This window comes from Phascolarctos cinereus, unplaced genomic scaffold (genome assembly GCF_003287225.1).
Source record: "Phascolarctos cinereus isolate Bilbo 61053 unplaced genomic scaffold, phaCin_HiC Scaffold_1;HRSCAF=81, whole genome shotgun sequence".
Classification (NCBI taxonomy): Eukaryota; Metazoa; Chordata; class Mammalia; order Diprotodontia; family Phascolarctidae; genus Phascolarctos; species Phascolarctos cinereus.
The window spans coordinates 140,771,143-140,796,406 of record NW_027555514.1 but is presented as its reverse complement, the minus strand read 5'-3'; the positions used below and the strand labels follow the sequence as shown (position 1 = coordinate 140,796,406).

General features: G+C 38.8%; 1 protein-coding gene across 1 annotated transcript in view; it reads left to right on the top strand.

The window, feature by feature from the left end:
* The window catches only part of BCAP29 (B cell receptor associated protein 29), a 69,186-nt gene that overhangs the window by 17,152 nt on the left and 26,770 nt on the right, over nucleotides 1-25,264 (top strand). Inside the window, exon 6 of the mRNA XM_020984588.2 lies at nucleotides 2,100-2,208. Within this exon, the coding sequence (XP_020840247.1) occupies nucleotides 2,100-2,208 (109 nt within the window). The remainder of the gene's footprint in view (nucleotides 1-2,099; nucleotides 2,209-25,264) is intronic.

Below are 25,264 nucleotides of genomic sequence, written 5' to 3'. Positions count from 1 at the left end.
ATAACACATAATGGGCACCCTTTCTCCTTGAGTTAGGTTAGGTCAAGTAGGTACAATAGTGAAAAATCCCAGCTCTTATTTATAAAACTGATGCAATTCCCAGTATTTCTAAGTAAATGACATAACGATGCTAGTAAGACCAATACAAACATTCCAATAGCTCAGTGATCCCTCCTTGCCCCCCACCCCCTATGCTTAGATAAGGAAATAACAACCAGAAGATTTTACCAACTCTTCTCTCTCTTTTTTTCTTTTTGGCTAGGTAATGAGGTCAAGTGACTTGCCCAGGGTCACACAGCTAGTATTTGAACTCAAGTCCTCCTGACTCCAAAATTGGAGCTCTATCTACTGCGCCACCTAACTGCCCCTCCAATTCTTCTTAAAACGAAAATAATCTGCCAGGATAGGAAAATCCCTCACATAGCAGTTGAAATATAAGAACCTGTTTTCTCTGATAAGATTTGTAAGGTACACATGGAGGTTCATTAGGACTTTCCTTTTTCTCTGTGAACTTAGCTTTTTATAGCTGGATCTGCTTGGGGTAGAAAAGGAAGTTCTCAACCTTGTAATTACTTGCAGTCTATTGGAAATTATTTTGTACAGTTTGGCATGGTTTGCACCTCTCCTGGACCACCTCCACAAACCATATTGTGCTTTAAATTTTTAAAAAATTAATTGTATTGATGATCTTTTCTAGTTTTTTTGCATCACTAAAATTTTCCCCATTATCTCTTCCTCTTCCCCTGCCAGAGAGCCGTCCATATAACAGATATTTTTAAAGAAAAAAAAAAAGAGAGAGAAAATCTGCAAAACTGATAAATATGTTGAAAAAGTCTGAAAATCTATGCAGTGTCCCAATTTATAAAAGGGTGGGATAGAAGTATCTTTTCATATCTCTTCTTTAAAATCAGTCTTGTTTGCAATTCTGCAGCATTCTTGTTTCTGTTGTTGAAATCATTATATATTTTGGCTTTTTTGTCTCAGTCTTTACATGTCTTTGTATGTATCATACCCATCACTTCTTGAACCACAGTAATAATTCCACTACACTGATATACCACAATTTGTTTAGCCCAATTAATGGCCATTTACTCTGCCAGACTATATTATTCTATGTGAGATAGCATTGTCAAGTTGACTGCACTTTCTTTTATGTGAGCAATGTATCTTAGCATTTTGTTATTTCATTTCTTATGTAATAACTTTGCTTTATCATCTTTTGGTAACCTTGAAATTACATTGGTATATCTCCTGTAAGAAATAGGCTAGGGGGCAGCTAGGGGGTCAAATCCGGCCTCAGACACTTAACACTTACTAGCTGTGTGACCCTGGGCAAGTCACTTAACCCCAGTAGCCTCACCAAAAAAAAAAAATAGGTCAGATTTTCATATCTGTACTTCTAATACTTTCTATTCAGATATAGAGGTTGTGAGCCTTGGCCCCATGCTTTTTGTGTGTTACCTTTTTTGTTTTTGTTTTGTTTAATTTTGTTGCTTCAGTCAGATGTTTTAACTTTGAAGTTATTTAACCTGATTCCTTTTTCCTGTCTTAGATTAATTAAATTAAGAGAAATTATTATCTTGAGGACTCTCATTTTAATTTTTTTAACACGATTTGAACTGCTAATGCTAATATTGAGTAAAAATAATTTAGGACATTCACATAAGATTTAGTCAGAGTTTTCCAAATGCCACGTGTAAAAGTAGTTCAGTATAGAAGGGCTTTCTGTTACCATTTGTTTACTTAAAGGTCATGATTATATACTTTTATTAGAACTACTAGTAACATTAGCTAGATAATTGAGCAGCTAAACATTAGTACCTGCTACTTTGTGCAAGGCACAAAAGAATTGTTTCTTTAATAGTGTTAGTCACCTAATGTTTTGGATTCAGATTTTTCATCTTCATATTCCCTTTGAAGATGGAATTTAATTTGATAAAGACTCACCTTTCTCATTTCAGGATGCTTCAGCTAGATTGTAGCCAGTAATTTAAAATGGATCTACTCAGGTAGTCTGCCCAATGTCCATTTCCCTGGAGAGAAAAAAATCACCATAATTCCAGTGAACATTAATTTCTTACAAAATTATTTTGTAATAGGCATTGGAGAAAACTGGCAAGGGAGATGAACAGATGACAGATACAGAAAATAAAAAACTAATGGAAAATGTGGAAAAACTGAAAACTGAGTTAAAGAAGACTTCAGATGGTAACTTTCTGTGCATGTTTGAATGTAAAAAGAATAACTTGACTTTTTATACTGTTGTATTTCAGTGTTTTCTCTAAAACAAAACTACCTAGAAATGTGCACCTCACTGGACCATCATGTTCTATTTATAGATAATTACTAGAAGTATAAAGATAAAACATTGCTTCATCCAAAAGAAACATACTCTTGTTTTACTAAAACATTTTAGGTTCTTCACAGATTTCTGTTGTGTACACAGGTCATCTGACTTGGCAGAAGAACCATATTCCAGGAAATTTGTAAACAAATTTATGTAGAAGCAATCATATTTTCCCATTCAGCTGTTTTATCACTTCTGAGATATAGTCCCAAGGAAAAAAGTTTCATCCCAAGGAAAATATTGCTTGCTGCCAGTATTAGCCCTGTCAAATATAGGAAAAATATCCACTAAAACCAGAGGATGGGGACATGGACTGGACTTCTCCCCAGGGTGGTGCCTAGGGAATAGGGGAAAGGGTCAGGCATCCATCTTGGGCCTTATTAGGCAAATAGCCTCATGGGACTTGAAGGTGACTATCACAGCCTCATCACCTTATATGAAATTGTTACATTCTCTGCTGTTCTGATAAGCAGTTAGAAGATTTGGGTATTGTTTTGTTTTGTTTTTTTCCTGCTTATAAGTCAAGGATTGGGAGGATAGGTCTGTTTTACAGTAGCTCTACAGGTGTAGAAACCGGTTGGTCTCCTAAGATAGGGCCTGGATTGAGGATATCTGTATTGTAATGTTAGTTTGACAAGTCTCACAGATATATCTAGTAGATAAATGCTCCCTGATTTCGGTGATTGATTGGAGAGACACCCAAAACAGTCAAGACTTTGAGAACAGTAGGTCTCCAATTCAAAAATCTCTTCCAATACCTCAGTGTTAGATAAAGCATACTAAGGGAATCGTTGATCTACTCCCTTTATCCCTGTAAATTTAAGTATTTCATTGTAAGAGTTGTCTGTTTTGTAACTTGCCAAAAATGAGCACTGTTTACTCAGACTGGGTGTAGTTATCTTCACTGAAGTATATCCAGATGTGAAAGTGGCATTAGAAAGGTTATTTCAGTGTATCCCTCACCTACCAGTGTTGCTTGAGATCCGTCTGTGCAATTCTTCCAGCAATTCTTCATCATGTCTTTCCATAAATCTTTCTTAGGAAATCTACTCAGAATGCTAGAGACCTTCTTTGGGCACCCTTTGATATTTTAATAGAGCCCTGGATCTACAGTCTAGAAGACCTGAGTCCAAATCCAGCTTCAAACACTTTCTCACTGTGTGGCAAATCATCTAACCTGTTTCCTCATTTTAAAATATAGGTAATAACAGCAACAAGGTTATTATGAGGAGCAAATGAGATAACATAACATAAAGTGCTTTGCAAACCTTAAAACACTATATAAATGCTAGCTGTTATTTTGTACCACTGAATACTCGAGCTGTCTACATGTTAACCGTCATTCTTACTACACAACAATTTTTTTCCTCATTCATACATGTCCTGGTTGATGTCATTTATCCTACATCTCATACACAGATCATAATTGATAGGTTTCTAGTTACTTATACCCACCATATGGCTTTTCCATTGTGTTTGGGTCACCTGCAATTTGTGACATAATTTATAATTGTATAGCTTTACTAGAATATTAGTATAAAAAAGATGTGTTTTTCCAACAGAGAGCATGTTGGAATCTTTGGAAGTGCTGAGAAATTTCCCAAATGACATCTAGCCTACTCTCTTGCTCCTCTGCAGTTCTGTGCCCTATTCACTACCCGTCTGCAGTGCCTGCTAGCCAAGAGCTCTGTACTGATGGACAAACTCTTTGAGCTCCTCATCCAACGGCATGTCGGTGGTGGTTATTCATTTGTTTGTTCCTATGTGAATTGCTAGGCCTATCTCTTTTTTCTTTTTTTTTTTTTAAGTCAATCGGAGTCAAGTGACTTACCCAGGGTCACACAGCTAGTAAGTGTCAAGTGTTTGGTCTGAGGCCGTATTTGAACTCAGGTCCTCCTGACTTCAGGGCCGGTGCTCTATCTACTGCGCCACCTAGCTTCCCCAGGCCTATCTCTTTTTGAGTGGTTTTGTATCTCATGGGCAAGGTCTTGGAGTATTCCAGGATTTTATGCTGTTAGTATAATGTCATTCATGAACAGGAAACTCTGGAGAATGTGGTTGTATATAAGAAATCCTTCTTTAATACCTGTATCTTGGTCATTTTCACAGAAGAGGGTCTGTGCAAACACCTTTCTCATATGTGTGTACCTTGCTTGATCGATTATCAGGAGAGCACTGAACAAAATTAACTCTGTATTTTGTATCTGTTGAGGAAATTTGTCTGATCAAAACATCTGCCTAGGAGACACTTTATTAGAGGAGCAAATTTCGGGTTGTGTCTTATTCCACTAAATCAGCTGCTGTTTTAAAACATGCAGGCAATAGACACGGAATCTCATGTTCTCTACGTCTCTGTCAATTAAGTGACTCTGAAGATGTAGTCTACTATAAAGAATTATTTGTGAAACCCTGCTTATTCCATTTCCAGTGTTTTCCTCAAGGATGCCCTCAATATAAGCAGAGACTATTCTTGTAAAGATTTTATAAAGATGAAAAAGTGAACATACGGACAGAGATATCTTCTAAATTACCTTTTTTATGGTAGTAATGTCATCCATGATCTTTCCCATTCATTTGGAAATTTTCCCCCTATGGGATACCTTGAAAATTGTTCCCTGAGTGTTTCCTTGAAAATTATGCTGCCTGCAGGATGAATTTCCTCCTGTCTTTATTTAATCGGATCCAAACACTCTTCATACTTTCATTCTCTACTTTACTATGTCCATTTCCCCAGAGCATACTGGGTATTGAGGTATTGGAGTCCAAGTATGATGGCTTAGCTGTCACAAATGGTCAGAAGTCATTGCAATGGAAATGCTGTCAGATCTGTTTCTGTTTCACATCATTGTGTTGCATATTGAGAGGTTCTTGGAATGATCTGGTTCATTGGGGTTCTAAGCTGAGTTTTCTGCAAGTGTGTTTTCCTTTCCATTTCTTGTTCGCTGTTGTGTGAGACAGTGCTGCTTGTAATCTTCCATAATGTTTTGCAAAGAAGTTTGTATTCAAAACTGATATTGTCCTTGGCTACCATGTCTCTGTCACCTTTTGGCAGAGAGATCTAGTTTTTACTGGCTAAGGTGATTTTGGGGCTATTTTGGACTTCAGATTGTGGCAATTAGTTTATGTTTTCTGTATAAGTCATCCTTCATGACCCTGGCCACCTTTGGCAAGTATATTCCTTGTTGGATATTGATACTAGGAGTATTACTGAGCAAAGGTATCTCTTTGGCAGGTCTGACCTTTTCACCACCTTGCTTAAAATTCATCAATGACTTCCTTTCATTTTAATGTTCATGATCTGTTGGCATCCTACCAATGTAGATGAGTGTCTCTGATTTATAGTCTTAGGAAGTTGCCTGCTACACTAAGAGATAAAGGACTTGCCCTGGGACACACAGAGATAGGACTGAACTCAGGTCTTGTTGATTCTGAGAACAGCCTTCTATCCTCTATTCTGTGTTCCTTCTCACCCATTTCTCTTTTTCAAAATGTGTTTCATAATACTTTTTGTCTTTATATCCCAGTCATTGCCCAGCCTACTCCAGATTGAACCTTCCCTTGTGACAAAAATTGAGCAAAAACATTTGATACATAAACTTTGACTGGCAGTGTATATACTGTTCAACCCTGGTAGTCCCCCACCTCTAGACTAAGGAGCTAGATTTAATTATCTCTTCTCCAGAAGCTTCAGTGCAAACTCACTACCCCATTTACCAGCCAAAAATATATCAGCTTCCAAAAGAGGAGATTGGAAAGTACTTGGAAGTGCTTTCAAGATTTGGCATTCTGTGAACCAAAATAACACAAGTCTTAGGAATATTGAACAGGATGTAGTGTTGTCCAGCTGTCACAAAATTTAGAATGTTGCCTTTTGACAACACTTATAATGCCAACAAAAAAAAGCAGGATGAGAAGATTTAGGAAGCATAAGACTTTTTTTCTCTGTGAGTAAAACTATAATTTTGATCCATTGAGAGGCAGCATGGCTTAGTGGTTAGAGAGGTAGCTTGAGAGTAAAAACTGAATTTGAGTCCTGTCTTTGACAGTTAGTGGCTTTGTGACCTTTTAAGCTACTTAACCTCTCGGTGCCGTAGGACACTGTAAAACATGGGTTCTTAACCTTTTTTTTTTCTATCATGAACCCCCTTTCTAGTCTGGCTTAGCTTGTGGACACCTCCTCAGTATTATATTTTTGAATGCATAAAATAAATAGGGTTACCAATTATATTGAAATAGTTATTTTAAAAAGTTTTTTAAAGTTCATAATCTCCAGGTTAAGAACCACTGTTCATTCCCTTCAGTATTCAGTCCCAGAACTCGACTTTACAGCCCGTCTGACTCAGCTTGTGAAACGAGTGACTTCTGAATTCATGGCCCCCAAGTTAAGAACATCTGCTCTAAGATTGTAAGTTGCAAAGAAAATACTGACCTGGTGCCTTCATAGAGGAAATTTCCTGTATCGGTAAAGTCACAGGTGTACCTCTATCCACGTCTGTACCTATCTTTATCCCTTGGACAAATTACATACCCTTCCCCGTGAGAAATTCAAGCTCAACAAAACTGACGTTCAGTTGTCTTCTCATCCAGCATAAATTGTTTTTACTGAGCTGGGAAAAGAAGATATAACTATTTCCAGTACTCCTTTAATGATTAAAGAGAGGGCTCCTGACTCTATTGCTTTTTAAGTCTTTTTAAGGGCAGCTTTTCTGTGTGTGTATATGTGAGTGATGAAGAAAAAGTACTAATGAGGGAGTTAACCATAACTGTAGAAAGCATACCCCTTCTCTTTTCTTCATCCACTGCCATGAAAAATTTTATCCCTCTCTCTTTTCTTTTCAGAAATTAAATTCCTGATCTAAGTTCCTATAAGTACTGACTTCACTTAAATTCAGGATCTGAATTTAGTATTGTCTAGGGATTTTTCTCTCACTACGAATGAACCGTTAGGAAGAAAGGGCACTTCGATGAAGAAGGCATTGCATTTGTAACCCAACACCTCTTTGTATCAGTTACGGTGTTGGAGGTTTGGGCTGCATGAGCCACTTTCCAAGTGAATCAGCCCTGAGGTAAAAGCAGATTTCACCTGTTTGAGGATGTCCGATTTGGATCACTCAGAATAAGGGATAATTTGTGAACATTCTGCGTCTGAAATCACTGTTTTTGATAAGATCATTGCCGACCTTGTGAATCAGATTTTTCTGCAATGTAAAGGTATTTCTTTGACCATAAAGCATTGGACTACAGCAGCAAGTGCTCACGAAGGTCAAAACTGGGAGGCTTTAGGAATCACAGCAGACTAACTCAATGCCTTGCTTATAACCATCGTCATAATAGCTAACATATAAGGCTTTAGAATTTGTAAAATGTTTCATATACATCCTTGTTTGAGCGTCACAAAAGTTAAAGATACACTTTTTTTTCTTTCTTTCTTTCTTTCTTTCTTTCTTTCTTTCTTTCTTTCTTTCTTTCTTTCTTTCTTTCTTTTTTTCTTTCTTTCTTTCGGCTAGGCAGTGGGGTTAAGTGACTTGCCCAGGGTCACACAGGTAGTAAGTGTTCTGTGTCTGAGGCTGGATTTGAACTCAGGTCCTCCTGAATCCAGGGCCGGTGCTCTATCAGCAGCGCCACCTAGCTACCCCAAAAGTACGCTTAAAAAACAAAAAGTTTGCTATCACACTTTAAAGCTCTCCAGTTGGTCTTACCTAAGTGAGTCTTACTGGTATTACTTTCCACATTTTGCTGAGGATCAAAGACGTTAAATGACTTTACCCATGAACACACTTGTAACCATCAGAAGGAGCACTATTCAATAAACATTTATTGATTTTTTTTAATAATTTAATGACGAGATGGATTAATGTGTCTACATGACCGAAAGAGAACTTATCTTTCCTCCCAAACACTGCCTTCCTCCATAGGCATTCTTGCGGTCTCCCAGGTTCATAACCTGGCTGTTATAAGAGTCTTCTCACTCTCTCTCATTCCTCTTCTCCAGTTCATAGCCAAATCTTGCTATTTCTGCCTCCATAACATGTCTCTTACTTCATCCCTGTTGTCTACTGAGGCAGCTACTCTCTTAGTGCAGGCCGTTATCTCCCCTTTAGTTCAGGCCGTTGTCTCCTCTTTTCTAGATTATTCCAACAGTTTCTCCATTGCTCTTCTCCAGCCGCCAAAATGATTTTTCCCAAATGGCGCTCTGACCTTGTCACTCTCCTACTAAAAAAAAACAACAACAACAAAAAAAATCTTCTGGCCTCCCCCGTTTATTGTCAGAGGATCAAATATGAACACCTTTGTTGAGCTGTTAAAACTCTTCATCACCTGGTACAACCTACCTTTTTAGCTTCCTTGTATATTATTGCCTCTCCTATACTTTGTGGTACAGCAAAACTGGCCCTTCTCTTTTTCTTTCATGCTGTATCTCCCATGTCCAGAAGAATGCCTGCCACATCAGTCAATCAACAGCTAACTATTAAGCACTTACTATGTACCAGGCACCATGCTGCTGGGGATCCAAGTATAAAGAATGGAACAATCCCTACTCAAAAGGAGCTTACATTCTAAAAGGGGAGACAGCAAGTATATATAAAAACAGCATAATTTTTTGTTGTTCTCAGTCACATCTGACCCTTCATGACCCAATTTAGGGTTCTCTTGGCAAAGATACTAGAGTGGTTTGCCCTTTTCTTTTCCAGCTTATTTTACTAAGGCAAACAGGATTAAGTGACTTAACCAGGATCGTACAGCTAATATGTGTCTGAGGTCAGATTTGAACTCAAGAAAATGAGTCTTCCTGACTCCAGGCATGGCACGCTATCTTCTATGCTATCTAGCTACCCTAGCATAAATGTAAAGTTAATAAATATAAATATATGTGAAGTATTTGAAGTACAAGGTGGTTTGGGAGAGCCACTGCTGACAGAAGGATCAAGAAAATGCTTCATGTAGTACATGGTGCTTGAGCTGTGTCTTAAAGAAAGGTAGAGTCTCTGAGGTTAGAAGTAGGGAAGGAGAATATTCCAGAGGGAGGATACAGCCAGTGCAAAAACATGGAGATGGGAAATAGTGTCTTGAGAGCCAGTTTGGCTGGACAGCAGAGTGAGGGAGAAGGAAAATAGGTTGGGGCTAAGTTTTGAAAAGATTGAAAAGCTAAATAGAATAGTTCATATCTGATCCTGAAAGCCACTAGAGTTGTTTGAGTAGGTGAGTCACATGGTGGGAACCAAACCTAAGGAAAATTACTTTGGCAGCAATGTATCGGATAGACTGGAACAGGGAGAAACTTGAGGCAAAGAGACAAATTAAGATTTGTCACAATCATTTAACTGAAAGGTAATGAGGGCTGGGACTTGGGTGGTAGATAGCCTTGTAAGTATAGAGAAGGAGTCACATTGAGAGATGTTGTGGAAGTAGAAAGAGCAAGATTGGAAGCTGATTAAAAATGTGGGATTAGGGAGAATGGCAAGTTGAGGGTAATGCTTAGGTTATAAACTGGGCAGATTCAAAGAGTGGTAGAGCCTCCTTCAGAAATGGGAAAATTTCAAAGAAGGGGGGTTTAGTAGGAAAGATAACATTCAGTTTCGGACCTGTGAAGTTTGATGTTGATCAGGCCGCATGGGACTAAAGCTCAGGGGAGAAAGTCAGGCTGGATTTGGATCTGTGTATCTGTGGTGAGATAATGGTTCAATTCGTGGGAGCTAATGAGGCAACCAAGACAGAGGCTTTAGAGAACGGGGTCTAGGACAGAGCCGAGAACAACTCCTACATTTAAGTGTTGAATAAAGACCAATTTTAAACAAAAATGACATGCGTGTATAAGCTATGATAAGTATACATACGTGTATATGTATATCTATCTAGGGATAAATAGATATAAAAGTTCATTTTAGATGGGCAGACAGAAAAAGGAGACTATTCTCTTTACTACCCAGAATGTTGCTAATATGTTTTCCTACCATTGCTTATTTAAAGTGTAGGATTTGATTCCTTTGAAGTATTCTAATAAAAAGAAAACAAATGTACAAACTATAGACATTCAGTAAATATTTATTAAGTACCTCTTGTAGCCAGGGACTCTGCTAAGCACTGGGGTAACAAACAATCCCTGCTTTCAAGGAGCTTACAGTCTAATGGGAGAAAGAATATGCAAATAACTGTGTATAAACATTCTATATAAAGGATAAATTTGAAATAATCAACAGAAAGATGGCACTAGAATTAAGGGTGATCAAGAAAACCTTCTTGTAGAAGGTGAGGTTTTAGTTGACTTCAAATCTAGCCTCAATTACTTCCTAGCTGTGTGACCCTGGGCAGGTCACTCAACCCTAGAAGGAAACAGCAAACTACTCCAGTATCTTTGCCAAGAAAATGCCAAATGGGACTCAGCGAAAATGAGCATGATCTTTCAGGGGAGGAGATGGATATTCAACGAAATAAAGGACTTCCATACCTTCCTGATTAAAAGACCAGAGCTCAACAGAAAATTTGATCTTCAAATACAAGACTCAAGAGAGATGTAAAAAGGTAAGCGGGACAGAAAGAAACAACATGTTATTAATAAGGACAAACTCCCTACAAGGGAGGATGACACTTGTAACTCTTGAGAACTGTATTGTTATTACACCACAGTTAAAGGGGTATACATAAAGGGGGTGGGTATATGTTGACTTTGATGTAATGATGAAAAAAATCTAATCAAGTGCGTTAAATGATCCAAGTAAGTGAATTAATCTGATCTAACTAAGAAAATGTACTGAGAGAAAAGGAAAGGAGGAGGCAGACAGTGGTAAATTACAGCATCACAGGAAAAGGCACAAAAACCTATTACAGCACAGGGAAAGAAGGGAGGGAGATGAGCATTGTTTGAACTTTACTCTCATCAGATTTGGCTCAAGAAGGGAATAATATAATCAGATACGCATAGAAATCTAACGTGCCATATAGGCAGTGGGAGGGAAAAGGGGAAAAGGAAAGAGAGGGGGCTAATAGAAGGGAGGTGGAACTGATGGAGGCGGTGGTCAAAAGCAAAACATTAGTGAAGAGGGAAAAGGAGAAAGAAAAGCATAAATGGGGGGTGGGGGTGGAGAGAAAGACACAGATAGTAATCATAACTGTGAATGTAATGGAATACTATTGTGCTATAAGAAAGGATGAACAGGCAGACTTCAGATAAACCTGGAAAGACTTGTATGGTTTGATGCTGAGTGAAGTGAGCAGAACCAGGAGAATGTTGTACACAGTAACAGCCACATTGAGCGATGACTGACTTTGATAGACTTAACCTTTCTCAGCAATACAAGGATCTAAGACATCTCCAAAAGCCTCATGATGGAAAGTGCTATCCACATCCAAAGAAAGAACTATGGAGTTTGGATGCAGATCAGAGCATACTTTTTGCTGTTTTTTTATTCTGTTGTGTTTTGTTTCTTCTTTCTGGTGGTTCCTCCTATCAGTTCTAATTCTTACAACATCACTGATGTGAAAATATGTTTAATAGGAATATAGTATATGTGTAGCGTATATCAGATTGTGCACTGTCTTGGGGAGGGAAGTAGGCAGGGAGGGGAGAAAAATTTAAAACTCAAAAGCTTATGGAAGTGATTGTTGATAAATTAAAATAAATTAATTTTTAAAAAAGTTTAAAAAAAAGAAAATGCCAAATGGGGTCACAAAAAGTCAGGCACAACTGAAACGATTAAACAACAACAATTGTAGCATGATCAAATCCCAACTCTGCTGCTTCTTATTTCCTCATCTGTAAAATGGGAAGGCATAAGGGGTTACTAGATCTTTAAAGTCCCTTCCAGCAATTATAAATCCCATTATTCTTATTTAGACTTGCTGATACTTCATGGCACCGAAATGTAAAAATTGAAGTCATGAAAACAATGGCAGACATATCTTATCTGCTAGCTTTCCCTTGGAAAAGAGGTATATCACTCTCCATCAGATTATAAATATTGAGTCAGATTTCTTCCAAGGGAGTAAATCACTATCGCATTAATGCACTAAAATACTTTCCCAGTGTACTTGAATTTTTTTGCACCCAGGAATTATTTTGTTATCTAGAAGGAACTGAATTTTTCATCCTTTTACAACTACTCATGTCCCAAAAAGGTGGACATTGTAAATGGGCATTGCTGACAGTAACAGATCTGTTAACCTGTCCATTGTTTGTCTAAGGATTCAAGTTAAGCAGAAATCTGTACTTATAATATGGAAGTTAACTCCACTACAAGGATATGCTTCCATTTGTAGCTATTGTGGCTGCATTTATGCTCATTGACGAGAGAAAGAAAAGCATCCTTTTTAAACCTTATAAATGTGTAGCACTTTTCAGTTTTAAAATTATTTTTACATGAAGCCTATTCTCCTGAAAAGATGGAGATGCAGCCTGGCAACTGCTCCTGCAGGGGCTGTAACAACAGCTGAAGACCCGGAAAAGAAGGTTCTTACAACCAACATCAGTAGCTGATAGGATTTTTATCATTGGAAATTACTAAAGGAGAAGCATTACCATTTGCTTTGCCACTGCATACTAAATACTGTGAGACTTCCATCTCACTTGGAGCTAAAACATTTCATATGTGTTGTCTTTCCCGTTAGGGTGTGAGCACCTTGAGAGCAGGAGAATCAGAACCAATTCAGTTAAATTCCGACAGTCATTTATCAAGCAATTGCCATTTGCTATTTTTTTATTAAGGGTATTCTTTGAACTTCAGATTCAGTCAAAGGGCCACACTCGAGGACCTACATGTGGCCTTGAGGCCACAGGTTCCCCACTCCTGTGCTAGACTCTGAGTTTACAAAGACAAAAGAGTCTTAGTTCCTGAGGAAGGTTACATTTTACAGTGGATACAAATTCCCATGAGGCAGGATTCAGTTCATCATACATAAAAAGTTCTCAGTAGTTTCAATAGTCCCAAAGCAGGATGGGCTTCTTTGAGGTTTGGTGAGTTCTCTGTCCCTAGGAGTTTTTGAACAGCACAAAAAGTTTAATCCTCTTACAGAGAATCTCATATCTACCATTAGTGAGTACATGAGAATTGGATTAGATGAAGTCCTAACTATTTTATTCTGTGATTCTTAATGCTTCACAACACCTACATTGTGTTTGGTTTTATCGTGGTTTTGCTTCATTACCTTTTAATGTACTTGCGTGATCCTAATGAGAATGGCTTTCTTTTGGCCCTGGATCTTTGCCATATCTGCAAGGCACTGGTTCCGTAGCGTTCTCCTTTAAAAGAATAGCTCAGCTGACAGGGTGGACATAGAGAGCGAACATTGCTGGTCTGAACTGGTCTATTAACTTGCAAGTATTTTAGGCCATTGTTTGAGTCAGATTTTCAGCTCTGTATTTAAAAAACACGTATGTATGTCACCATTGATCCCCATCTTATTCCTGGAAGCAGGTGTTTTTTGTCAAACTAGAAAAAAGTGTTTGCTTGTTTTGGGAATATACATATTGAAATGCTGAATTGAGATGTTGAGACCTACCATACCCAAACTTCCTGTTGCATTCCTCCCTTTGTCCATCTGTTGCTCTTGCTGCTTGTGCCGGCCACTTTGCCCGCCCAGGGCCTAAATGGGTAAAAATAATGACCTGATTCATGTCAGACTATCTTTAGGAAGCATGGTTGTGGGAGAGACAGATTTAAAGAAGAAAATATTGACAGTGGATGATACTAATGATGTTTCAGCATCAACTACATGAAGACAGTGTGATTCTGCCCAGTGGATTGAATAACTCTAATTATTAGAAGTTTTTCTTTATAACAAGCCTAAATTTGTCTCTTTTCAACTTCAACCCATTGCTCCTAGTTCTGAGCTCTTGGGACAAACAGAATAAGTCTGTTCCCCTTTCACATAATAATTCTTCAGATCCTCGAAGCCAGCTCTTATGTCCTTATCTCCTAAGTTTTCTCCAAGCGAAACTTCCTCATTTGCTTCAACTGATGATGCCGGTATGGTAAGAGTTTCAGGTCTTTTCACTGTCTTCATTGCTCTTCTTTAGATGTTCTCCACCTTATCAGTTCCTTCCCTAAAATGTGGTTCCCAGAACTGAATGGGAGCTATAGATGTCCTTCCAGATGTCGACTAGAGCAAAGTTCTATGGCACTATCTCCGCCTGTACCTTCTGCCTCTTTTCACACAACCTCGGATTGCATTGGCTTCGTTGGCTGCCATATCACCATGCTGATTCACTGAGTCTATTAAAACTTCCAGACATTTTCTGGGCAAACCTCTGTATAGCTATACCTGCCCCAACTCCCATGTAGAATTGAATTTTTTAGTCCAAGTCTAAGATTTTGAATTTATCCCTATTAGATATCATCTTTTTGGATTTGACCCATTGCTCTACTATGGGTTCAAAGTCTTTTTTAATCCTTACTCAGTAATCCAGTGTATGAGTTATTCCTCCTACATTTGTGTTATCTGCAGATTTTATAAACATACTACTCAGTGCTTTTATCCAAGTCACCAAAAGATTATAAATTCCTTGGAGTTGGGGGCTGTTTCATTTTTCTCTTTATATCCCCAGCACCTAGCTCAGTGCCAAGAACATAGTAAATCAGTCAGTAAAAATATTTATTAAATGCTTACTATATGCCAGGCACTGTGTTCTCTAAGAGCTAAGGATACAAAAAGTGACAAAAGACAGTTCCTGCCCTTTTGAGTAGGTGCTTGATAAATACTTGTTGGTGCTTAATAAATGCTTGTTGATTGATTTTTTAAAAAGTGGTAAGCAGTACAGAGCCATATGCCAGTTCTTGGCTAGAGACCAAGTTGACATCAAATCATTAATATTGTTCAGTCATATCTGATTCTTCACGACCCCATTTTGGAGTTTTCTTGGCAAAGATACAGGAGTGGCTTGTCATTCCCTTCTCTAGATCATTGTACAAATGAAGAAACTGAGGCAAACAGCGTTAAGTGACTTGCTCAGGGTCACACAACCAGGAAGTGTCTGAAGCCAGATTTGAACTCATGAAGATGAGTCTTCTGGCCTCCAGGCCCAGCCCTCTATCCACTGTGCCACCTGACTGCCCCAATTATTAATGACTAAACCATTGATGACCGCTTATGGGGCCTGACCATTCAACTCTTTGGAATGCCACCAAATTGCACTATTACCTGGTCCACACCTCTCTATCTTGTACACAAAAATAGCATGAGAGATTTTGTCACATACTTTGCTAAAATCTAGACAAATGGTACCAGCTTTATTCCCTTGTTCTACCAGTTGGATCAGTCTATTAAGGCAATAAGCTTTTACTTACTACGCCAGTGCCTCGTAATCACCCCCTTTCCTTTTTTGACGTCCACTAGCCATTCTTTTAATAGTTTATTGCTGGGAATCAGTGAAACTCCACGAAGTTGGAATCTGAAGACTCCATTCTCTTCCCATTTTTTTGAAAATCATGTCATTGTTATTCCCTAGTCCTGCGGGTGATACCTCTCCAAGTTCTTCACTGTCTGCTCATTTAGGTGATTCAGCTAGGCCAGGTGACTTGAACTCAGAAAAGGCAACTAGATATTCCCTTACTGTTTTCTTACTAATCTGGAGTATCAGCTTCTTCACGGCCATTTGTGGTCTGTCTAGAATGTATGTCAGACCTATTCCAAGCTTTCCTCCTCTTCTCTGTCACAATCTTCCCCCTCAAAGTTTCTATCCCAGCAACCAACTTCTCCTTACTAGCGGCAATCACATCCAAACTAGAACTTACCCTTGGCTCCTCAGCCCTTTAGAAGATGCAGTGTTTCTCAAGGCAAGTCAGGAAATTATTAGCTTTTCTGTTTGGGACAAGACCAAATGTCCAGATAATTGAAGTCTTCCTCACTGTTATATAATGCCTTGGCGACAGGACTGATCTCTTTCCCGACTCCTTCCCTAGTTTCTTTCTTTCTGTCCAAATGGTTTGCAGTGTAATCTATTGACAATGTTGCTTCTTTCTCTGCTGCTGTTTATCTTACAGATGTTTTTAGATGTAAGTATGGTAAGTAGTAGTTGAGTGAATGGAGCAAAAGAGGCAGGCTCCTTCCTTGTCTCAGTTATCCAATTATATGCCTTCAGAATCTAGTAGTACAACTGTTTTGGTTTTTTTAATAGTTAGTTGAAGGCTACCTCTGACTGCAAAATAAAGGTGAAAATGAAGATCATCTTCTGGGTACTTCTAACGCAAATAACACTTTGCTTAGAAATATCCAGATAATTCACGTAAACAGATATTTTTGCTTATATTATCTGGTTAAGGGTCTCCATTCTCCACTTTCCTGGAAGGTAGACACCATCTAAATATTTTTTTAATGTACTTTTTTGTCTGAATGATGTAAGTAACATTGCAGAGTGGGCAAGATGTGTCATATGAGCGTTAGCAGGTTATTTAACCTTTCTGAACCTGTTTTTCCTCATTTGCAAGATGAGGGGATTAGAATAAAAGATTTCTAAGGTCCCTTCCAGCTCCAGATGCTATAATTCAATGATTCTGCAAAAGCAACAGTTGAAAACTTTCTGTTATTAGCTTTTGAACCTTAGCTACATTCATTTTTAGATAGCAATGATAGTAACTTGATGGTTTTCCCCTTTTTCCCCCCAAACCTAACAAGTAGTTAATCTGTAATGTGTATTGAATCATGCTTTTTTCACACTGGGAAAATATTTCATGCCTTTTTTTAATCAGTCGGACAGGACCCTGCGTGTTTTGTCCACTTGTTAACACATAGGTCAGGTGTGTTTTGTGGAATGAGGCCACAGATCTGAAAAGTGTAGTTCCCTTGGGCAGGTGTTTATATGTGCCAGTAAACACAACTATTTCTCAATAGTATTACAGCATGAGCTTATTAAATCCTAATTTAATTTAAAAAAGACTCACCAGAAGAATATCTATTCAGTCATTTATTATGCAATTAAAAAGTTATCTCCAAGAAAGGAGAAATAATTAAAGAAAGGAAATGGATCCTTTTATTTTTATCATGTCTTTTTTCTAGGTAAAAGCAATCAGTATGATTAAGAATCAGAGGACCTGGTTGTATATCCCAGCTCTGCCAATTAATAGCCATGTGGTTTTGAGCAAGTCATTTAACCTCCCTGAGATTCCATTTCTTTTTCTGTAAAATGGGAATAATAAGACCTGCCCTCGCCTGCCTATCTCACAGAGTTGTTGGTATAGTAACCTGAGATTTGTTAATAATGTGAGGGTGGTTTTTAGATTCTGACGCACTGTGGAAAACTATAAGTTACTACTACTAGTAGTGATTACAGTAAAATCTTCAAAAGTTATTCCTTTACGTTGGCTTTTCTGCTGTTCCCTGATTATATCCAGATTTCATTTCATTGAATTTAATTCAGGAATATTTTTTAAACTCCTACTTTGTGAAAGGCAATGTGCTGGGTATTAGATGTACACAAACCTTAAGGACCCCACGTTACATTGAGGAGATATAACATGAACACCAATGAATAAATACACTTTTTGTTGTTATTCCCTTGTTTTCATTTGTGTCCCATCTTTCTTGGCAAAGATCCTGTGGTGGTTTGCCCTCTCCTTCTCCAGTGAGAAATAGAGGTTAAATGACTTACTTGCCCAAGGCCAGACAGCTAGGAAGGTCATTTGAAACGGACAAAAGATAATCAACAACCTGGGAAATCAGAGCATGTTTCACACAGGAGATGGCATTTGAGTTAAGCCTGGGGTGCAGATAAAACCTAGAAGAGGCAAACTTCAGGAAGGAATTCGAGCGCAGGCAAAGGCCCTGAGGTGAGAGATGGCATATCAAGCTTAGGGAATTGCTAGCAGTTTCATTTGACTTGAGCCAGACTGTGGAAATTATAGGGAGCAGCTAGAGATTTTTTTTTAAAACCAAGGAAGTGACATAGTGAGACCTGTGCCTTTGGAAGATTCTTTTAGCTGTTGTAGGGAGGAAGAATGGAAGAGAGGATAAAATGGAAGCAGGAAGAGCAGTAAGGAAACGATTGGAGCAGTTCAGCAAGATAAGTGATGAGAGTCTGTGCCACAGGCAGTGTGGTAGAGTGGGAAGAACAGACTGGATCTGGGGTCTGTAGGCCTGGTTCAGATCCCAGCCTTGCTACTTAGCTACCTGGGACCTCAAGTGTAGCAAGTTATGTGGAATTCAGTTTCCCCATCTGTAAAATGAAGGGTTTGGACTAGATACCCCAGATGTCTCTTCTTCTCCCCCGTCCCCCATTGTTAATGCCCTAAAAAGTCATAAAATCAGGGTTCTAAAGATGGAAGAAAGCTAAGGTATTCTTTAATCAAACCCATCATCTACTATGCACAAGGAACTTGTGGAAGGTAAGAGAGTCTTTTCCCTTAAGGATCTTGGGCAGCTAGGAGGCAGAGTGGATAAAGCTCCTGGAGGCATGAAGATTCATCTTGCTGAGTTCAAATCTGACCTCAGACACTAACTGTGTGACCCTAGACAAGTAACTTAACCCTGTTGGCCTCAGTTTCTTCATCTGTAAAATGAGCTGGAGAAAGATGTGGCAAATCACTCTGGTATCTTTGCCAAGAAAACCCCAAATGGGGTCACAAAGAGTTGGACGTGACTGAAACGACTGAACAACAACAAAAGCAGGGATGAGACAAAGACATAATTGTGATATAAGATAAAATATAATGTACCGTATGACACAATACAAGGTGTTATTGGGAGTAGAGTCACAGGATTTAGAGCTATCAGAGAGACCCAAGAAGTCATATAATCTGGTCCTCTCATTTTACAAGTGAGGAAACTGAGACTCAGCCTTTGGGGCGACACAGTAGGCAAGAAGCTTAATCCTCTCTCCATATCCAGTTGTGAGACCCAGTGTTGTATTGTGGATAGAGAGAGCCAACCTTGGAGCCAGAATAACTTAGGTTCAAGTCCCATGCGCAGGCTCTGTGACCCTGAGAAAGTCGCTTCACCTCTTAGTAACCTAGGCCATTGTCTGTCAGTTGCAAAGTTTGTGCCTGTCTGGCTACATTGGTGCAAGGAGTTTCCTCACCCAGGAGTTCCCTCACCAATGAAATCACAGTCCAGTCTCCATCCCTGAATTGTAGGTCAGGGATAAAGAGGTCCTGGAGTATTTAATGGGGAAAGCAAGTCAACATAAGAACAAAACTGGGTTCCTATTTTAAAAAGCCACTCATTCAGCAAAACATTCCTTAGGCACCTGCTGTGCTCCCCCACTCCCTCTCAGCAGAGGGCTTCGCCTACTACTTCACTGAGAAAATAGAGACCATCTGTCTCAAGCACCATCTTCTCACCCCAGAACCCCACAGCATCATCCCCCATTTTTTCCCCGCATTGTTCCAGTCTTCTTGCCAAAGCAACTCCTCTAGTTATGCCCCTGATCTTAAAAAAATATCTTCACATGGGTAAGCAGAAACAGGAAAACAATATACACATTGTGACGACAAGAATGTCAGTGGAAAGAACAAAAATAAGACAAAACAGAATGCTGTGTCATTTTGATGGCGCAGCTCAGGTTGTAAGAGGAGATGAGCAAAAGGCCTCTCCCTTCTTTACATAGTCATGGGCCTATGGATGTGAAACATTCCTGGTTGACAGTATAATAGTGACTCAGTTGTTGTGCTGTTTAGCTTTGCCTAGTTGCTTTCCGCTCCTCTCTTTCTGATGTATTCTTATAAGAAGGGATGGCTCCTTGTTCTGGGAAGGAGGAACAATTTATTCAGAATTGAAAGTGATAAAATAGCTAAAGATACCCATCTTTTAAAAAAAAACAAAAACACCTTTCATATGACTTTACTACTCCTTCAGTCTATTCCCCTTCCCCCCCTAAGCTCTTCTTCACTTCATATCAGGACTGGTAGAAAATGGTTATCTACACTGTGCCTCCATTTCCTCGTCTCCCACTCATTCTTCCACCCCTTGCAGCAGTCAGTCTCATGAACCCACAGCTCATTGCTGGCAGTCTCTTACCCGTTAAATGGCCTTTTCTCCATCCTCATTTTTTACCATCTCTGCACCTATTAGCGGCGCTGATTGCACCCTCCTCCATTTGCTTCTGTGACATTGATATTTCTTGGCTCTTCTCCCGGCTGTCCAACTACCCTTTCTCATTCTGGTTTGCTGGACCACCATCTTCCCATTCACCAAATGTGGGCTATCACCCAAGGCTTTTTTCCAGGCTTTCTTTTCTGTTACAATTCCATAGATTGTTATCTGTGTGCACGTGACTCTCAGGCCTCTATATTTGGCTCTAATCTGTTTCCTAAATTCCAGCTTTTCATAGTTAATTTCTTACTTTTGTTCAGTGGCTCTCAAGTTCAGTTTGTCCTAAGTAGAACTCTGTATGTCATATTGGGCAACTAGCTTGTACTGGACCTGGAGTCAGGAAGACCCGAATTCAAATTTAACCTCAGATACTTACTAGCTGTGTGACCCTAAGCAAGTCATTTAACCCCTGTTTGCCTCAGTTTCCTCAACTGCACAATGGAGATAATGATAGCACCTACCTCTCAGGGTTGTTATAAGGATCAAATGAGATAATTGTGAATTGTTGCAAATTGTAGATAATTGTAAAGTGCTTAACACAGTGCCTGGCACATAGTAAATTCAATATAAATGTTAGCTGATATCATTATTATTTTCTACCCCCTCAAAAAAAAATACCCCTTCTCCATATTTCCTTATTTCTGTTGAAGTTACCACCATCCTTCTTTATCCTGTGGACCTAGCCAGACCCTCCCAGTCTTCAGTAATCTTAATTAGATTACTTTGTATTTACTTAGCTATTTACAATCCTTGTTATTTACTTATCTGTCTACAGTTGGAATACCCCCTCCCCACCCCCACTCTCAGTAAAATATAAACTTCTTGAGGGTAGGGACATTTTTGGTCTTTTTTTTTTCTTTTGTATCCCCTGTGCCTCACATATAATTGGAGCATAATAGTTGTTGGATTGAATTACTCTGTGCAAGTCTGTTATGCAGTGTGAAGATACAAAAATATTTGTGCCACAGACCCTTCTTTAACAGAGTTTATCACCTAAATGGGAAATGATGTGAGTAGGAACAACCTGGGTGCTTTAATTAAGTCAGGATGACTTGGATTTCAATCTTACCAGAGACACTTAACTAGCTGTGTGACCTTGGATAATTCACCTACCTCCCAGTTTCCTTATCTGTAAAATGAATAGGTTCGACTCAGTAGCCTCAAAGGTGCCTTTATGCTCTAATATCTATGATGTGTACACAAATCTGTGATACCTAGGAAATAAGTGCAAAGGAGCATGAGTTTGAGAAATCTGTGATGGCTAAGTTTGTTTTTTTTCTCCTGAGGGATGAATGAGAATGGGCCCTGGAAAGACCAGGGTTTGAGCTGAAATTAGACAAGGAGTTGTGGAGGAGGATGTCCTGAAGGAGGAGAAGGTTTTCAGAGGCTTGGAATTAGGCCAGAAAAAAGTGGAATGGAGAGTAAGTGGAGGGGGGGAGTATGAGGTAAGCTAGAAAAGTCATTTAGAGCCAGATTGGGGGAGGGTGGGAAATTGACTGACCTGTTAAATTTGCCTGTACTGAAAACTGAAAAAAAAAGTTACGCTTTTTCACTGAGGAGGGTAGTGTATGGTGCCCATTAATAAAGGAAATCAGCTATTATTGATTAATTTGATTTATTTTTAGTTTGATTATAGGATTAGGCTCCCTTTAGGAAAAGCTAGCCCTAACAGCTAAGCCAGACTAATTTAGTCTCTTAAATTTAGGTTACCTATAGATTTAGTGAAAAGATAGACTGAGAAGATTTTATCATTTAGTAGCAAATAATTTAGAAGAATAAAATTATCATAAGATTATAAGGTCTTTGAAAAAGCTAGGTCTGCTTTCTGCTAGAAAAAAGGGGTTGACCAGAGGCTAAGTTCCCCTTTCTGGTAACTGGAGAAAGATTAGACAGAGATTAAGTTTCTTTTTTCCAGTCTTAATGTATAAGCTGTCTTTTTTCTTGAGCGAAAGTCTTAAGTTGAATCAAGGGCTCTGCTAAGGAAAGTGAAGGGGCGACTGCTAACCACTGACCACAAGTTCCTGTTTCCCAGCAAGCTTTCTGGTTACAAAAGGCATTACCTGAAAGAAAAGATGTCTGACCTAGGATTAAAAAAGTCTGGTAGAAGCTAACTAGTCAAGTGACCTGCCTTGTCCAATTGAATTATATTCAAAACAAGTTTCTATAATTTTTCCAATTCCTCCTTTTTCTTATAAAAATAATATCTGTAAATCACTCTTTGTCTCTGACCTCTGAGGAGTCAGGTGACCTGGTTTGATATGCAAACACTAGCTTTGCACATTATATCTTAGATGGCTCAGTAACTCTGTCCTCAGTTTCCTTTTTATTTCAGATAATCAATTTTAACACCATGTATAGAGAGAGACAGATAGGTATGTATGTATATACATAAAGGTACACACATAATGTTTGTATGCATATATATACACACACATACATATGCATGCATGCATGCAAACATCTTTAAAATGCAACAACAGTTCTAACAATTGTTAATGCAGAATGAGAGTTTTTCATCATTGGATCTCTGACTTATTTGTGTCCTATTTTGGGAGCTGTCAGAAGCTACTGGCAGCAGAAGGTGGTTTAATTTCTGGCTTTGATTTCTGTTCATACCCTTTCCTTAGCAGGTGGCAGTATAGTTGATAAGTCCAGAGAGGCCAGGAATCAAATGGGCCATGAAACCCGAAAACATGAACTAAAGTATATGTTCCCTTGTTTACCCCCACTGACATTTTCTTTCCTCCTTTATGGCATAGCTTGAGTCAGTGAACTTTCTCTCTGTTAAATGCCTTTATAAGTTTTCTGGGAAAGGCATCACGGTGTAGTGGATAGACAGCTGGCCTGAGAGCCACAACGATTTGGACTGACATGTCATCTTTGACAGATACAGGCAGTGACACCCTGGTCAAGTCACTTAACTTCTCAATGCCTGAGGCAACTGGGCTAAGACTATAAATTGCACAGAAGGTACCCATTTGCATTTGTAGGATCCTCACCTGAGTGTTTCTAGTACCAATGAAATCACAGATGTCAAGTCTCATTCCCTCATACCCATTGATTTTCCTGCCTATTTAAGCCACCTTCAAACCAATTGGGTTAGAAGGTATGAAGAAAAGTGAGTTTTTCTCTATACTTTTTCACTCTTGAGAGGTCAGCTAGAATGTCATTTATTTGGTAGTATTCAAAAACTGACCAGACCAGGTGTGTATGTGTGTGCATATGTGTACACACACTATTATAAAGAAGACCCCAGACTCAGTTCCAAAGACTGGTGTCTCAAAGACTTTTTATTAAAGAGGTTGAAGTGCATCCTTTCGATTCTCTGCAGAAGTGAGCACACCTCCTTGGAAGGGGAGAAATACGGGAGTGAAAGAAGCCAGAGCAAGCTTTATAGTTAGTAATTGCCTAACTCCTCCCTTCTGGATCAGGATTGGTCCTAATCCTTCTGGGTTATGATCTTCCTTATATGCTCCACCCTTAACATAGAATTGTGTTATCACTCCCCCCCAGAAGTCAGCCTGTCTGTGCTGATTTGTTATTTACTTATGTGGAAACTTAACTCTTTCATTTCTCACAACATGTATGTGTATACATCTGTGTGTGTGTGTGTACATACGCATACACATACACACTTGTTCATATGCATTCTTTTTCTAAAAAGGGAACCTGGATCAACACCTGAGATATTTATACATGATTTCATTAGCACAAAGTGGAAGATTGTGATCATGTTTTCAGTTACATTAAAGATTCACTGTGTGCTGCTTTCTGTATGACATTTGAAACCAAGAACTGATTTTAAAGACCCACTTGAATGTACTTGGTCTCAGAGAAAATTTGATCATAATTATGACAAAGATTTTGACTATTTAAATTACAGCACACAGCCTCCTCCAATGCAACTTGGACAACTAAATGGAATAGTGAAAAGAGCACCAGAACCTGAAGTCAAGAAGACCTGAGTTCAGATCCAGATTCAGATACTTACTAGCCATGTGACTCTGAGCGAATCATTTAACCTGTTTGCCTCAATTTCCCCAATTATAAAATGGGGATAAAAATAGCATCTACCTCACAGGTAGTTGTGAGGATGAAATAAGTGTAAAGTGTTTAGCACAGTGCCTGGCACATAGTAAACACTGTGTAAATGTTAGCTATTATTAATGCAGTCCTATGTTTATGTTTGTTTGGCTAATATCTTTGTTGTCATCCAAAATCAGTGATAATAGCCAAATACTATCCTGTGAATAATTACATATTGCAGACTAATTTTTCCCCTCTTTGTGGCATTTCATGAATAAAAGTTATATAAATTAGGGAAGCCTACAAAATGCAGAATATTAAAATTGGAACCTAAAGATTAAACATCATCTCTATGGTAACTCAGTCGAACTCAGAGATACATGGGGGAAAAGCCCTCTTGTTCACTGATAAGGATTGTATACTTTAGAAAGGAAAGAAATTGGTGTTTTAGCATCTTTACAAGAAGCTGTTAGAAACTGAAATGGTGATCAGGTGCTGAACATTCCCCAAGGGCTCCTCAAAGTAAAATTCTAAAGTTCATTTCCTGAAAGAAAGGCAACCCTTGGGGAAAAGGTGTAAAGGCTCAGAACCTGCTGGATATGTAATGTTTTTTGTTCCAGAGTCAGGGCTTTTGGGGAAAAGGTTTGTATTGGGAAACCCCATGGGAAGAAGAACCTGAAATGCCCCCAGAATTCTGTTTGTAGAAGCAACAGAGCTTGGGTGCTGTTGGCTACCATCAGGGCAGAGAGATAAGGAAATGCTTTTTCATATCTTTGGAACTGTGGATGCAGCTGAATCTCTTAAAATAAATCTTGAGACTGGTCTTCATTGGAGGGGGAAAAACTTTAAGTAAGCAAGCATTGGACTAAGAGTCAG